At 29.6% G+C, this 15890-nt stretch overlaps 1 protein-coding gene across 1 annotated transcript; it reads left to right on the top strand.

Moving 5' to 3' along the window:
• Nucleotides 1-9451: 9451 nt before the first annotated feature.
• On the top strand, nt 9452-11307 carry LOC129303393 (probable E3 ubiquitin-protein ligase XERICO). Its single transcript, XM_054942682.1, has 2 exons — nt 9452-9606; nt 10404-11307. Exon 2 carries the CDS (start codon nt 10562-10564, stop codon nt 11057-11059), a length of 498 nt encoding a protein of 165 aa, XP_054798657.1. The 5' UTR covers nt 9452-9606; nt 10404-10561; the 3' UTR covers nt 11060-11307.
• Nucleotides 11308-15890: the final 4583 nt, after the last annotated feature.

Genomic DNA, 15890 nt, shown 5'->3' on the forward strand with positions numbered 1-15890 from the left:
CTATGAAGATATATTCATTGTATATTTGTACTTCATTTCGTTAATTATGCTTTAATCGCTGCTAGCAATTTTCCTAGTGATGATAGATTATAATTGTATGGGTGGATGATAAAAATTCCGTTGATTTCTTAATTTTATGAGAGGCCTTTTCAATTATCTAATCCTAACACCTTTAATTTGATTAATAAAAAAATTGCTAACATTTAGCTTTTAAATATTAATAAAATATTATCAATGTTAATGTATGAAGTTTAATTTTTAAAATAATAATTAGAACAAAAATTCACCATTTGATACTAACATTTTAGAATTAAAGGATTAAACATTACTTCATAAAATTAAAGAATTAAATTAAAATTTTATATAAAATTAGATAATGAAATGGGCATTTTTTACACTTTTTCCCGTACTTGACTTGTAATACTAAATATGCTTTTTTTCAATATTACCCAAGTAAATAGACAAATTCAAACACGAAGTCCACATCAAGAGTTGTATTTAAAACAAATTTGAGTTTAAGATATGTAAAAAGAAGTTAAGAATTTTAGAAAAGAATAATAAAATTAAATTCGATGGCAACATCGTGACACAACACTAGTGGAGTTTGGGGAGGAGAGAGGGCATTCTAAGGGAACAGAGATCTAATTTGGATAAGCTTTTGTTTTGTTTAGGGTGGGGAGGAGCACAGTCCAGATTCAAGGTAACAGCCCACACATGCAACTAAAATGGCAAAATCCACGTGATGGTCCTTGGATTTTACACGTGTCATATTCCATTCCTTCGCCGGTTACTTACTTGAAATATATATATATATATATATATATGTATGTATGTATGTATGTATATAACATTCTCGGTTTTTAAGAAATTCGAAGAATTAATATTAAAAATGCGCACAAAAATTAATGAGAAATAAACAAAAAGAATCGTGTGAGTGTTTTCTAAACTTCTACAATGTATTTATTTATCTGAATTGAGAGGTCAAATTACTTAAAAAAATGTAAACATTCACATTATAATGTTTCTTTGTTTATTTAATCACGCATGATTTGATTTGATTCAAAGAAGATGATGATGATAAGCACGTAAAGAAATTTAAATCATAAAAAATGATTTCTATTTTTTAAAAAAATAAATTAAATAATTAGTTGCACTTTATTATAATACTAATAGAAGTTGATTCATCTCATCTTATTTATAAATCATCTTTAAAATTTTTATTATAATTAAAAAAAATTTAAAACCTATTAACTTTGTCCAAAATAGTACTTTCTCTATTTTAAATTATAAGATATTTTTGTGAAAGATTTCACATTCTAAAATGTAAAATATTGTGATAAAAATAAAGTTTTATTAATGATTCTTTTTTAATGTTATCCTTTCCATATATTGTCTCTCTATAATATTATCTTACCAATGGAGTATTAATTAAATAAAGAGTATTTTTAAAAATTTATATTTTTATCTTAAAAAAGTACAATTGTAAAGTATATTTAATAAATTTTATTAGTATATATGATTTTATCTAAAAATGTATCATAATTTACAAAAAAGAGAGTAATAAGTTTCTAACTTTACTTCTATCATATACTCTCTTTATTTAAAAATATAAGATATTTTTAATTGAATCTCACCCCAATAAAGTAATTACTTACTTTTTAACTAACAGTATCTTTTCATATTTACCCCTATTGAACACTCTACAATAAATATAAAATCATTATCAATAGGGGTATTTAAAAAAAAAGCAATGATTACATTCAAAAAATTAAAAATATTTTACATTTTTTAACATTCAACTTCTCAAAAATGCTTTACATTTTTTAATGGAAGGAGTATATATATATATATATATTAGTAAAGTATTTCTTTCATCAATATTTGATAAGGTGAAAGGGAAAAAAATTATGATAAAAAGTCAATAATATGTATGTTTTATAAATTAGATTAAAAAAAATTCTTTATCTTCTAAATATGACAGGAAGAAATAGAGTGAGTTTCAACTAATCTAGATCAAGTTAGATTGAGCCACATATAATTCGAACTTGAGGCTTTGTATTTTAAAACAAACAAGAATGGAAGCCAATGAATTATTTGTCATCAGTAGTGGTCTGACACCATTTGTTGATCCAATGAATGTATTTAATATAAATTTTAATTGTTTGTCACCTATATATCTCTATTATATACTCCATATTTAATTATGCAACAATATAAAATTAGTTGGTACTAAACTCACACTTGTCAATAGTTGAGGCACTCGAAAACACATGGAGGGTGTGAAGACGTACAAAAGCTACACGAATATGTTCAAGTTAGGTGTGACGGAAAATTACGGAGGACTAAGTTGAAAGCAAACAAAAGCAAGAGGAACCAATAATGGCTCTTTGTGTCTCCAAGTGATGGCATCCACGTGACACACTATTTAAACAGTCCCTTGTTCAATCTGTTAACCTCGTGGTTTCAAAGTTTGATTTCAGTGACGATTACAAATTATAACAGGTGTTTCTTCCACTGCCTCTCATATTCTTTATCTTTTTTATTTTTTTAGTAAATTATATAGTGTTAAAAAATCAAGGTTTCAACAAATGCAAGATAGCCACTTGTTTCTATTAGGCTGGGCGTTTCAAAATTTGATTTCAATGATGACTACAAATCATGACAAGTGTTTCTTTCCTTATATCTCATCTTTTTTATTATTTATCCTTTTTTTATTTTTTTGGTAAATTATCTGAAATCAAAGCTTTGTTTTCAAATTTTGGTTTTAACCATGAGTGTGAATCGTAACAAATGTTTCTTTTCTTGTGTCTCATTTTTTTTTTCAAGTAAATCATCCAATGTCCGGAACTAAAGCCATAATTAATTTGGATCAAGTTGGGTTGGGATCTGTTTTAACAAAAGCTCTACCACCAAACGCTGTTCAATTTTTAAAACCTAAACTTGAGATCTTTGATTAAGTTAATACAACTCCCTTGCTAATTAAATCAAGTGCATATTTGGCCTCTTTATTAAGCAATACTATAGTTATAATTATAATAAAAAATTTAAATAATAAGCTACTTTGAGCAAAATCAGATGATAAGAATGTAAAGTGAAGTGGTGAAGAGATCAAACGAACTTGATATTACAACAAATTAAAATAATAATTAATAAGTATTTGTTTATTACTGAATCTATATTCCGCGCATATTTTGATTGGTTTAGAGAAATATTGTCAAATACCAAAATTATTATAGCAGTGCATAAATAGAAATCAAATTGTAAGTTTTTAAATAAAGATTGTGATCCTTGAATATATAGTACTAATTAACCCATCAAACTATGAGACCCTTTAACTCGTGTTGAGTTGTTGACTATGGATTCAATGTAAGCTTTAACGTTAGTGCCAATATGTATGTCATTCCTCTGAAGTCTGAATCAACATGGCAGCATGTACACACATTATCTGGCCATAATTAATTAGAAAGTTTGAGTATGAATGCAATTAAATAGGAAGAACCAATTTTAACATTATTATTAACATAACCAGTAATCCAAGAAAATAATCATGGAGAATGACAACAATCAAGAACATCACTTGATACAAAAACACTGAAAAAATATTAGTTGTTAGTCTATATACTTTTAACGCGTTTTAAAATTAGTCCTTATATTTTTTAAATTTCTTTCAGTCCTTTAAATTTAATTCATCTACAACATTAGACCTTATAGTTTTAAATATACTTATAAAAACTTAACAGTAACTAATATATATATATATATATATATATAAATTTTGTTAATTATTTTGATGATGTGTACATAAGGACTTAACAATGCCCCAGGATTTAATCTCCTTCCATTTACCTTCTGCTTGTTTTTTAATAGAATTTAAGTATATGTTAGTCATTGTTAAAACTATAAAAATTATCGTGTCAAACTCTTGTTACTGTTTAACTAGTTTAGTTTATGGACTTTGCCCCACTTGGTAATTTAAAAAAAAGAAAAAATAGCACTAAAGGATCATTGAGAGAAATTAATATTAGTTAAGAATTAATTAATTTAAAAATTACACTGTGAACTACAGTCTTTTAATCCTTGATTGATATTAATTTATTATGTCAAAAGATAAAATTACCTCTAAAGTTTTTTTTTTTTAAAGCTACCCCGCTATTGTTAGCCATTGGATTGTTGCCACATCCCTTGCTAATAGCAAGGTGGCCAGAGCCCCTGTCGTTGGCAACCGGCTACAAGAGCTCCGACATTGATGATATTTTTTTCAAGGAATGTTTGATTTAGGTGGCCAAAAGAGGGTTTGATCCCATGATCTTTAGCCACCAAACTCTTTAATTATATATAACAAAAAAATAGTAAATCAAGCTTCTAACTATTTTTATGTCGTAACATAATGGTGTGTTGTTAATTTTTGAATAAAATTTGTTATTTTACAAATATTATTTCTTAATCTGACATGGACAATTACAAATTGAAAGCTTTAAAATTTTATATATTTTACTTATTAAATATCTAAATGTATTGCGGTTAATTACAAATAGATTATTGTCAAAATTCAAATGAATATTTATTAATAAATGACTAATACATACTCCCTTCATTTAAAAATGTAAGGCATTTTTAATCGAATCTCACCCCAAATAAACTAGTTATTCGCTTTCTAACTAACCCTATCTTTTCATATTTATTCTTATTAAATACCCTATAATAAATATAAAGTTATTATCAATAGGAGTACTTTTAAAAAAAGGCAATAATTATACCTTGAAAGATTAAAAATGCCTTACATTTTTTAACATCCAATTATTCAAAAAATATCTTATATTTTTAAATGGATGGAGTATAATTAAGCACATTCTATTAGCTTTAAATAGCTAAAGGTTATGCAATCAAATTTTTTATTGGCTACCAAAACCAAATATTCCTTAAAAAAATATCGCTTGTGCTCTGGCGGTCAGCCTCTAGCGAGAGGGGCTCCGATGACCTCGCTCGCAATAAAAGGTCCAGTGATAATGGTTTGGCAATTGGCGACAATAGAAGGTAGTATTTTTTTTTTAAACATTTTAGGATCAATCTTATGTTTTAATATAATAAATTAATATCAATAAAGAATCAAGAAATTGTAATATAATTTTTAAATTGATTGATTGATATTAATTTATGTCAATAGTCCTTCAAGGCTATTTTGCCTTAAGAAAACCATAGAACTTTGCATTGTGAACCAAAAAGCACATCCAATTTATGCATAATTAATTTATTATTAATATTTTTTCTTCAAGAAAAAAGATAAGGATTAGGATAGGGTGAGGAGAGAGAGGTTGAGGGGGAAAGGGTACGTGATAGATGATGAAAGGAGTGAGGTGGAGGGGAACAGGTGTCAGGAGTTAAGATGGAATAGGAAGAGGGGTTTGGTTATGTGAGCGACACGTGTCCACGCATCTCTTCATTATATGCATATGGGGACCCCAATCAAACCATTCATTCACTTCTTCTGCACTTGTCAGACTCTCCTCATGTTCTGCCCCCACATCCTTGCGCTCTCCCATCATGCCTCTTCACATGTTAGGTGTCGCTTAATATTATCCTGCGTTTATATGCACGAGATTTTAAATTCAATTAAATTAAATTTCAACCAAATTTTTTATTCAAATTTTTTTTTATCAAAATTCATATTTTTATTATAAATTTTTTAATATTTAAAAGTTTACATATTTTAACCCTCTTATTTTTCTTTATTGTTTCACTTTCAATGATTCTTTTATTTTTGCAAGTTACAACTCTTTTTATCACTTATTCTTGTCTCATTAGTTGAATAATAAAGATAAATTTGTCACTTTTAATTTTTTATTTTTTTAAAATCTTAGCTTATCTTTCTTTTTCATTTAAATTTTTTAAAGTTATCCAGATAAAAAAATTTTAAAAAAATAAATTTTAAATATGAGATTTTGCCAAATTTAAATTCAAATTCTTCAACCCAAACACTACTTTATTGATTTGATTTTAAATTTTAAATTTTATATTTTATATTTAAAATTTTTTGTCATTTTAAAATAAAAAAGAGACGAGCTAAAATTTAAAATAAAAATAAAAAATTCAAAGTAATGATTTTACTTTTATTCTTCAATCCCTGGGAAATGAAAGGAGAAGCAAGAATAACAAAAACACCGATAGTTAAAACGGAAAGGAAACAAAAGGGCTGGAACACATGAAAATTTATATAACTAAAATCTAATGGAAATTTAAAACTATAAAAAATTATAACAAAATATAGGTAGACTTTTATATATCTAAATGAGAATCTGGTTTAAATTTAAATCCAAATTCCTGATCATGTAAACGTAACATTAGATTTATTCACAACTTGAGTATATTAAATTGACAACTATGTCATGAATTTATAATGTTGTGTGGAGCCTAAGGGTCATTCTTTCCTTTTTTTTTTTGGTCAACATTATTCCCTGGTTTAATTTCATTCATCCAATACAAATTTACGTTTTTAGTCCAGTAAATATGCACTCCTCTTCAGATCTTTTCAATTTTTTACACATTTCAAAAATACTATTAATTTTTAAATTTGACAAGAAAAATGAGAAAATTCTGATTTCATCCCCATCAAAAGGTTCCTACGTGCACTTTGCTTTTCAATTTTCAAGAAGACTTGTTACTAAGACCAGGAATAAAAATATGAAACTACAGAAAAATATTACATCTCTTCTTGCACTGTGGGGGAATTTTTTTTTTTTGGAGGAAAGCCTTGTAATCAGAATTAAAAGGAAATATTAGTGGAATGAGACCATTTAAGTAAGAGATCTTAAATTTAAATCCGTGTAAATTCAAGAAATGCCAGTTGGAGAAATATCTCCATTTCTACAATGTTCAAATCTAACCTCTTCAAACAATTTTATAAAAAAAAAAAATTAAAGGGAATATTCATCATTTTATATCTCATTGTCCCTTCTGAAGCAGCTTGTTTTTCCTAGGCGCATCGTGACATGTCGTCCAAGTGTTACACAAGAAAACAGGACACCTGTCATTACACATTCAGATGATGACAACAAGGTATCTCTCTTTTTTTTTTCCTCCTCAAATATAAAATATTTTGTTAAAGAGCCTTTTTCTTAAGAAAAAATGGTCATTTTGTTGGTAAAGAAAAAAAAGAACAAAAAAAGAAAAGAAAGGAAAAGAAAAGAGGGTCATTCTTATATTTGTTATCAGTATTTATTTCTCAAGTTACATGTTTTTTAAAAAATAATTAAATATTCAAAAGGAAAGTTCTTAAAAATTAATACAATTAATATAAATATATACTGCTTTAAAACTGAAAAAAATATTAATGTCATTTCATGAAAACACAAAAATTAAATTTCAGGCAATTTCTAGCCGTCAAAACCACACTTCAGTTTGTTAAAAAATTGTTTAGCGACGGTCTATTTATCAACAGTTAGTTCGTTCAAATTTAGTATGAGAAAAAAAATACTTAATATGTTAATTCGGGAATAAATTTCTTCTCTTATATACACTATGCATATTAATTTATAATTTTCTTTCCAGACAAGCTTTCAGATACAAAGATCAGTTCAATTTGCGCCACAATTTACATTGTCTGCCGCTTTCAATGCTTACATTGCATCTCTTTAGTGGCTCAATAAAAGGTTCTGAAAAATGACAATTTTTTTACAAACATGTTTTTTATGCCAAAAACTGATTATATATATATATATATATATATATAAATTTGATATTACTTTATGCCTTGTCTTCATTGTCTCGTTCTAAATCCCGTTTGTATGCTAGTAGTATAATTTTTTTTTTGGTTGAATCATATATTATAATTTTTATTCAATATTTTTAATAGTACTTGTATAAAGATTATTCTATATAAATTATATTTTTATTCCATTTCCTTTTCTATTATACTCGTCTCAATTTTTTGAACGTGAATATATGTATGTATATAATTTAATCGAGTACAACATAATTTATTATTGTTATTATTTTAACCATCAACGTCAACTACAACATATAATTTACTTCAAACTGTAGTAACAATTTCAAATCAATAATAAGTTCATTGCACGATTCACAAATTTCGAAGAATATATTTTTTATTCGAATTGAAAATATAATTTTCCGATTTCTTATGTCTAGGTATTTTCAAAAATAGTGTTAAAAATTTAAAAAAAATTCATGGATAAATAAGTCTGTGCTTTCCAATTTTTTTTAACTAATTAAATGTCATAAATAACTATGGTTCATAAAATTAACTGAGGAACCCCATCGTCCCGTTGAATGAATTAGTTATTGTTCCGTTCATATAATTGTGTAGCCTTTTTCTACCTCCCTATCAAATAAAATAATACTTCATTAAAACTATGTGACATTTATTAGTCAATGGTAGTTTTTTTTTTTTACCAACAGTCAATGCTAGTTTAAAATGTAGAAAAAATCAATAACATGAAATTCTTTTTTTCAAAAATGCTCTTAATTCTATTGAAGTGAGAGATTATAAAAAAATAAAGAGTAATTAAGATTGATTGATTTTAAATGGCGAGCAATATTGTGTGATAATATTTGACCATTAAATGATACAAATTACTTTTAATTTATTTTCTTAATTTTTTTGATAAAATTTATTTTATTAATTTTTATGAAATAGTTAAAAGTATTATATTTTTTGAATTGAAAGAAATAATTAATACTGACTCAATATTTTTTTGAAAAAGGAAAATGCCAAAATCTATATTTACAAAATTTTGTACAAATTGTATAATCAGTAAGGCTTGAAAAATTTCAAAATAATATGAAGATCCTGAATTTTATTTTAACTGTCAATTTATTTCATAAATTTTGACTGAGTACAATTTAGCTTTTGTAGTAGTTTATTGAATAAAAAAATTATAGCAAATGGGTTGTATTGAATCGAAAACTATAAAAACTCAGCTATTATAGGTTAAGAAACTATATAGATTAAATTGTTTGGAATTAAAGTTTAAAGATAAAATTGATAATTGATAAAAAGTTCCAAGGAAAAAAGTTTAAATTTTTCTCAATTTAATTGGTGAAGATTTCATCTCTATTTCACAATATTTCGGAAGTAGTATCGGATGTCCAAAATCTCGAAATGGGTTCAAATTTTATAAACGGTTCATGCAAAATATCCATACTAATTCATAACAAATGCATAAATATCAGAACATAAATATAAAAATCTTTTACTGGCCAAATATATATATATATATATATATAATAATCTTTGAAATTAGCGTGTATTTTCATTTTTGCCCCCCTAAAAAAAAGATCACTTCTCTTAGGAACTAGCCTCAGAAGAAGCGAGTTACAGGCCGATGACGTCGTAACCATGGTTAATGATTACCACTCTCGGAAAAGCAGTAAGTTCTAACCATGGTTAAACCTCTTGGGTTAAAGCCAGCGGTTATATCAATCCCTCGCTCCCAGTGTGGGGTTCTTCAGTAAAGCCACCCGAATGCTCATCATCATCAATATCACCTATCTGTCAACCCCATTATAAGTTGCTTCATCGAGCAAGCCTAATCCGATCCTTAGCTTCTCTTCCTGCTTTCCCAGAATCGAAATCCTCAAATCTTGCTCTGTGTAAGTCTCAGAATGTATTCTTTTTCCTCGATGGTGTCTGAAAAAGCTGCGTTTCCATCAGCAAAAAATTGTTCTTTGAAATGCTAGATCTCTTCTTCGACTTCTGGTGTCAAAGTTGGATTTATGTTTTGTGGAGTGTGCCATTACTTAGTTTTTATACTATTTTCTGGATTTGATTTAATTAATGATTGGTGATTAATTTCTCGTTCTTCTTGTGCGTGATAAACCTTTTGTTCTGTGTTAGATCTCGTTGACGAAGAAGCCAAGCCAGTTATTATCATTTGATTTCTGTTCCTCGACTTACAATCTCGGACCTCGGGTGTAAAATTAGATATTACTTGGGTCTTGGGATGATTAGTGATTCATTTATGGCTTTATTTCTTTTGGATTTCTTTTTCTTGTAATTATGAACTTGCTTGTTCTTGTTTTCGTTTTCTGGGATTCTCATACTTGTTCCTCTAATCTAATTTGGATTTTGAATAGCTATTCTTTTCCTGGCGAGAAGAAGCTTTCATATTTTGCACATGGATATAAATATTATTATTTTATTTGGGTGAGAGTACGTTCCCACTGATCATCCAAGTTCTGGGTTTCTTTGAAGACTTTCACGTCCTTTTCATCATGGTCTATGCAAATAACTTTGTACAGTCAGATACCTTAGCTATTTAGTCAGTATTCCCTATTCTGTGTGTTATTTTAATGCTTGATTTGATTATTCCACTTCTGATATCTTTCCATTTTAGTTTTGGTATGATTTGTCAGAGTTTTGACTAATCTTCCTTCTAATGTGTTTTCAGGTCACACAGACAGAGAGAGTCATATACTCAAGTCTCCATACATTTCCATGTTTGCTGATTCTGCTTGGCTCAGATAATCTTTTGCTGAATCTGCTAAGTTCCAAGTTTCTCCTGTTGGATCGCATTTATATCAGAAGTTTCTTATCTCTCTGATCAGAATGGGCCTCTCAAGTCTGCCAGCTCCATCTGAAGGAGTACTGTGTGTGCTTCTGGTGAACACTGCATTTTCCATATCCTTAGTTAAAGGCATTGTTAGAACAATCCTTCACATTGTTGGTATCAGTCTTTCGTCATCCCCCACCACTCCACCATCACAATCATCATCAGAATCATCCCCTTCTCCAGATATCTCTCAAGACCTGCCAGAGTCATTCCAATCCAACCTCTGTTCGCCGGAGAATTACATCGACGAGTTCACAAGGCGGACACCAACAATCAAGTTTGGCAGTGTGTGTGGCTGCAAACAACCGGAAGAACATGACTGCTCTGTATGTCTGACTGAGTTTGAACCAGAGTCTGAGATAAACCGGTTGTCTTGCGGCCATCTCTTCCACAAAGATTGCTTGGAGAAGTGGTTGGCGTACTGGAACATTACATGCCCTCTTTGTAGGACTCCATTGTTGCCTGAAGAAGAGGTTTCTTCTTGCTTTTGGTGAGAGACAGGAGTGAGGCTCCAAGCGTGCATATAAGAAAGAAGAGCGAGTTGCCTTGTACAGTATATTATATTTATATAGAGTGTGTACATATTGTGAGGTTTTTGGTGTTACCACGAGTCATCTGACCCTTTTCAATCTTATAGCCTTCTGTAGTCTTTTATGATCCTGAAGTGGTGGAGGCTTTTTTATTTTTGGTTTCTATGTTTATGGTCTTTTACATCAACTAAGGGATATACTTTTCCTTGTGAGTTGTGTTTATTTTCTTCTTCTTCTTCTTTCCTTTACACTGTGCGAGGCCTAAGCCTAGATTTCACTCCGGCATGTCTTTGTTTTGTTTTTGGTTTTTTGCGGCCAAGTGGCACATGTCTCTTTTGAGGATATGGATCCTTAAAAAGACGCCACAACACAACCAATGGCCGATAATATCACCTATATCCAATATTTTACTGAGCTACTTTGTCAATTGCATAGGAATTTATTCTTTTGGCCAGTAATTCCATAGGATTAGTGTTGGATTTTTTAACATGATTATTTGATATTTGATATTTAGTACTCCCTCCTTTATGATGCATTTTTTAATGAGTTGGATTGCATTTTTTAATGAGTTGGATCTTTAAAAATATAAGGTATTTTTATTCTTTTAAAATATAATCATTGTTTTTTAAGTGTTCCTATTAATTAATAACTTTATATTTATTGTAGGGTATTTAATAGGAATAAATATAAAAAGATAGGATTAGTTTAAAAATAAATAACTACTTTATTAATGTGAGATTCGGTTAAAAATATTTTATATTTTTAAATAAAGGAAACATTATGGATTTATATCCAAGTATAATTTGTCTTCAGTAAGGGTGGTTTTTCTAACATGATACTCTCTCTTTTCCATATTATAAATATTTTTAACTTGAATTTTATTAATAAGTTAGTTAATTTTTTTTAAATTACACATTTTTTAACGTTCATTCTTATTTATTTAATAGTTGTTTAAATTATAAAATTTTATTAATTACACTCATTAAAGATATTATTGAAAAATTTTGTTAATTGTATTTTAAAAGGCCCAATATGCCTTGTATTGTTTAGCATCTTACTTAAAAAATTTATTTTTAAGGGGAAGAGTATGTTTTAATTGATAAAGTTCAAATACTTGATCTCAGCTTCAGGAAAATGAAATCTTCCCCCTTTTGGGCAAAATCTTCCCCTTGATCCATGCATCATTTTATTCATCATATGATGATGCAGCATTAAAGTGTTGCGGTTGTTGGCCACTTTTTTCTTTCTTGTGTGAAAAATCTTGGAATGTTGGTACTTGGAATGTTGGGACATTAAATTGTAAATCTGTAGAGGTTGTAGGGGTTATGATTCAAAGGAAAATCAATATCCTTTGCTTGCAAGAAACAAAATGGCGTGGAGAAAGAGCTAAGGATATTCAAGGTTTCAAACTTTGGTATACAGGAAAAGTAAGTGCACGCAATGGAGTAGGCATCATTATAGATAAGGAGTGGAAGAAGAACGTTGTAGAAGTTAGCAGAATTGGAGACAGAATTATTTCTTTAAAAATGATAATTGGACGTGAGACTGTTAATATTGTTAGCGCTTATGCGCCGCAAGTCGGGACAGAAGCCAGTCTTAAGGAATTATTTTGGGAGGATCTGGAGGGGTTGATTCGACACATACCACAGAGTGAAAAGATTTTTATTGGAGGAGACTTTAATGCGCATGTCGGGAGGGAAGCTGGTCAGTATGCGAGGGTGCATGGTGGTTTTGGTTTTGGAGAGCTAAACAATGAAGGGCAAACTCTTCTTGATTTCTCATTGGCATATGATTTTAAAATTGCCAACACTTGTTTCAAGAAGAGAGATGAGCATCTCATCACTTACAAAAGTGGAGCCTCAAGGTCGCAGATTGATTTTCTTTTGGTTAGGAACACAGATAGAAAACTTTGTAAAAATTGTAAGGTGATCCCTGGAGATGCTGTAACGACACAACACAGGGTCCTAGTCCTTGATGTGTGTATTATGAGTAAAATCCAAAAACGTCGACAAGTAGTAACACCAAGGATTAGGTGGTGGCAATTAAAAGGTGAGAAGCAAGATATTTTCAAGCAAAATCTTTTGGATAAAGGAATTTGGGATTCTCAGGGAAGTGCTAACATCATATGGGAGGATATGGCTAAAAAGATACGGGAGGTTGCAAAAGTAGTTTTGGGAGAATCGAAAGGTTCTGGTCCGAGAGATAAGGAGTCTTGGTGGTGGAATAATAGTGTACAGGACAAAATCAAGTATAAGAAGAACTGTTTTAAAGCCATACATTTGTGTAACAATGAGGAAAATTGGGAGAGGTACCGTATGGCTAAGAAGGAAACTAAGAGAGCTGTGGGTGAAGCTCGTTCCAAAGCTTTTGAAGAATTTTATAAGAACCTTGAGACGAAGGAAGGAGAGCAAAATATTTATAAGATTGCCAAGAGTAGGGAAAGAAAATCAAGAGATCTAGAACAGGTAAGGTGTATTAAGGATGAAGAGGGAAGAATTTTAGTTACAGATGATGAAATTAAAAATAGATGGGAGACTTATTTTTCTAAACTTTTCAATGATGGAGAGGATTCATCTAGTAACTTGGAGGATTTAGTAACTGGTGAAGGAGAACAAAATTTGTCATTCTATCGAAAAATACGTGATAAGGAGGTAAAGGAAGCTCTTAAGAAAATGGCAAATGGTAGAGCTAACGGACCTGATTGTATATCTATCGAAGCGTGGAAATGTTTAGGTGAAGAAGGGGTGAGATGGTTAACTAAGTTATTTAATGTGATTTTACGGTCCAAGAAAATGCCTGATGAGTGGAGGAGAAGTACATTAATTCCTATTTATAAAAATAAAGGAGATATTCAGAATTGTACTAACTATAGAGGGATTAAACTCATGAGCCACACAATGAAATTGTGGGAGAAAGTAATTGAGCACAGGTTGAGATTGGAGACAAGTATTTCTGAGAATCAATTTGGTTTTATGCCAGGTAGATCAACTACAGAGGCGATTTATCTACTAAGGGGATTAATGGAAAAGTATCGTTGTAAAGATAAAGATCTACACATGGTTTTTATTGATTTGGAAAAAGCTTATGACCGTATACCAAGAGAAGTGCTTTGGAAAGCGTTGGAAAAAAAGGGAGTACGGATTGCTTATATTAAAGCCATACAAGATATGTATGAGGGGGTAAAAACTAGTATAAGAACGCCTAGTGGTCAAACAAAGGATTTTCCTATAAAGATTGGACTACATCAGGGATCATCTCTGAGTCCTTATTTGTTCAACTTGATTTTAAATGTTTTGACGGAACATATTCAAGAGGAAATCCCGAAATGTATGCTCTTTGCGGATGATATAGTTCTTATAGCAGAGACAAGAGAAGAGGTTAATTGCAAACTTGAGTTATGGAGGAGGACATTGGAGTCGAAAGGTTTTCGTCTGAGTAGAAGTAAGACGGAATATTTATATTGTAAATTTGGTAAAGGACTATTCGAAAATAATTTCGAAGTGAAATTGGGAGATCAAATTATACCTCAAGTGGAAAAGTTTAGATATTTGGGAGCCATTATTCAAAATGATGGCGAAATCAGTGGAGATATTTCACATAGAATTCAAGCTGGGTGGTTTAATTGGAGAAAAGCTAAAGGAGTTATTTGTGACCGTAGGGTGCCTAATAAACTTAAAGGAAAGTTTTATCGTACTGCTATCAGACCGGCAATGTTATATAGTAGTGAATGCTGGGCTCTAACGGGACAGCAAGAGCATAAAGTTGGAGTAGCAGAGATGAGAATGTTACGATGGATGTGCGGACATACACGTAAAGATAAAATTCGAAATGAGCACATACGTGAAAAAGTGAGGGTGGCACCTATTGAGGAAAAAATGGTAGAAAATCGGTTGAGATGGTTTGGGCATGTACAAAGAAGACCAAGGGAGGCACCAGTGAGAAGAGTGGAACATATAACTTTGAGTCCGATTAAGAGAGGTAGAGGAAGGCCTAAGAGAACACTCTTGGAAGTTGTTGAACGTGATCTCTTAATTAATAATATTTCTAAAAGCTTAATAAATGATAGAGCACAATGGCGTCTTGCAATCCATGTAGCCGACCCCACCTAGTGGGATAAAGGCTTGTTGTTGTTGTTGTTATTGTTGTGAAAAATCTTAATAAGAGGTCACCCTTAATGCTGCAAAACGAAGAAATAAACCTATGGGAGACGGTTTGAATTATAGCTAGTTATTCAAGTGAATCAAATTTATTTGAACATGCAGATAAATTCATATAGTCCAACTTAATCTTAGCAATTCAAATTTCAAATTTATTTGTTAGCTCAAATATTTAAATAGTTAAAAATTTTAATCCTCTTTTTAAGTCAACTTTAATTTTTATCTTGAAATTAATTATTGTTGTTGTTATAAAAATATATATAATATAATTTTCAGAATATTTAAGAAATATAGAAGACTTCATTTTTTTAATAAAAAATGTAAGTCTTCAGACTTAAAGATCAAGATTAAAATGAACATAACAATATGGATCTTTTTAATTTGTTTAAGAAATATCTATATTCATGAACCAAAATATACATATGATCTCTTGTCAATATAGAATGAACTAATTTTTAAGATATTAATAAATATTTAATATGTATTATGTATATTTTTTTAAAAAAAATATTTAGATATTTGGATCAGGTCTATTTGAAATCAGTTGTAAAAATTGTTATTTTCTTCAGTCTGACTTTAAAATTTTTTGACTATACTCAAAGTGGCTCAAATTATCGGCTCCCATTTGAATTATTGAT

The sequence above is a fragment of the Prosopis cineraria genome, unplaced genomic scaffold, assembly GCF_029017545.1.
Source record: "Prosopis cineraria cultivar Desert tree isolate PC_DT_omini unplaced genomic scaffold, ASM2901754v1 PC2, whole genome shotgun sequence".
In the NCBI taxonomy this organism is placed as follows: Eukaryota; Viridiplantae; Streptophyta; class Magnoliopsida; order Fabales; family Fabaceae; genus Prosopis; species Prosopis cineraria.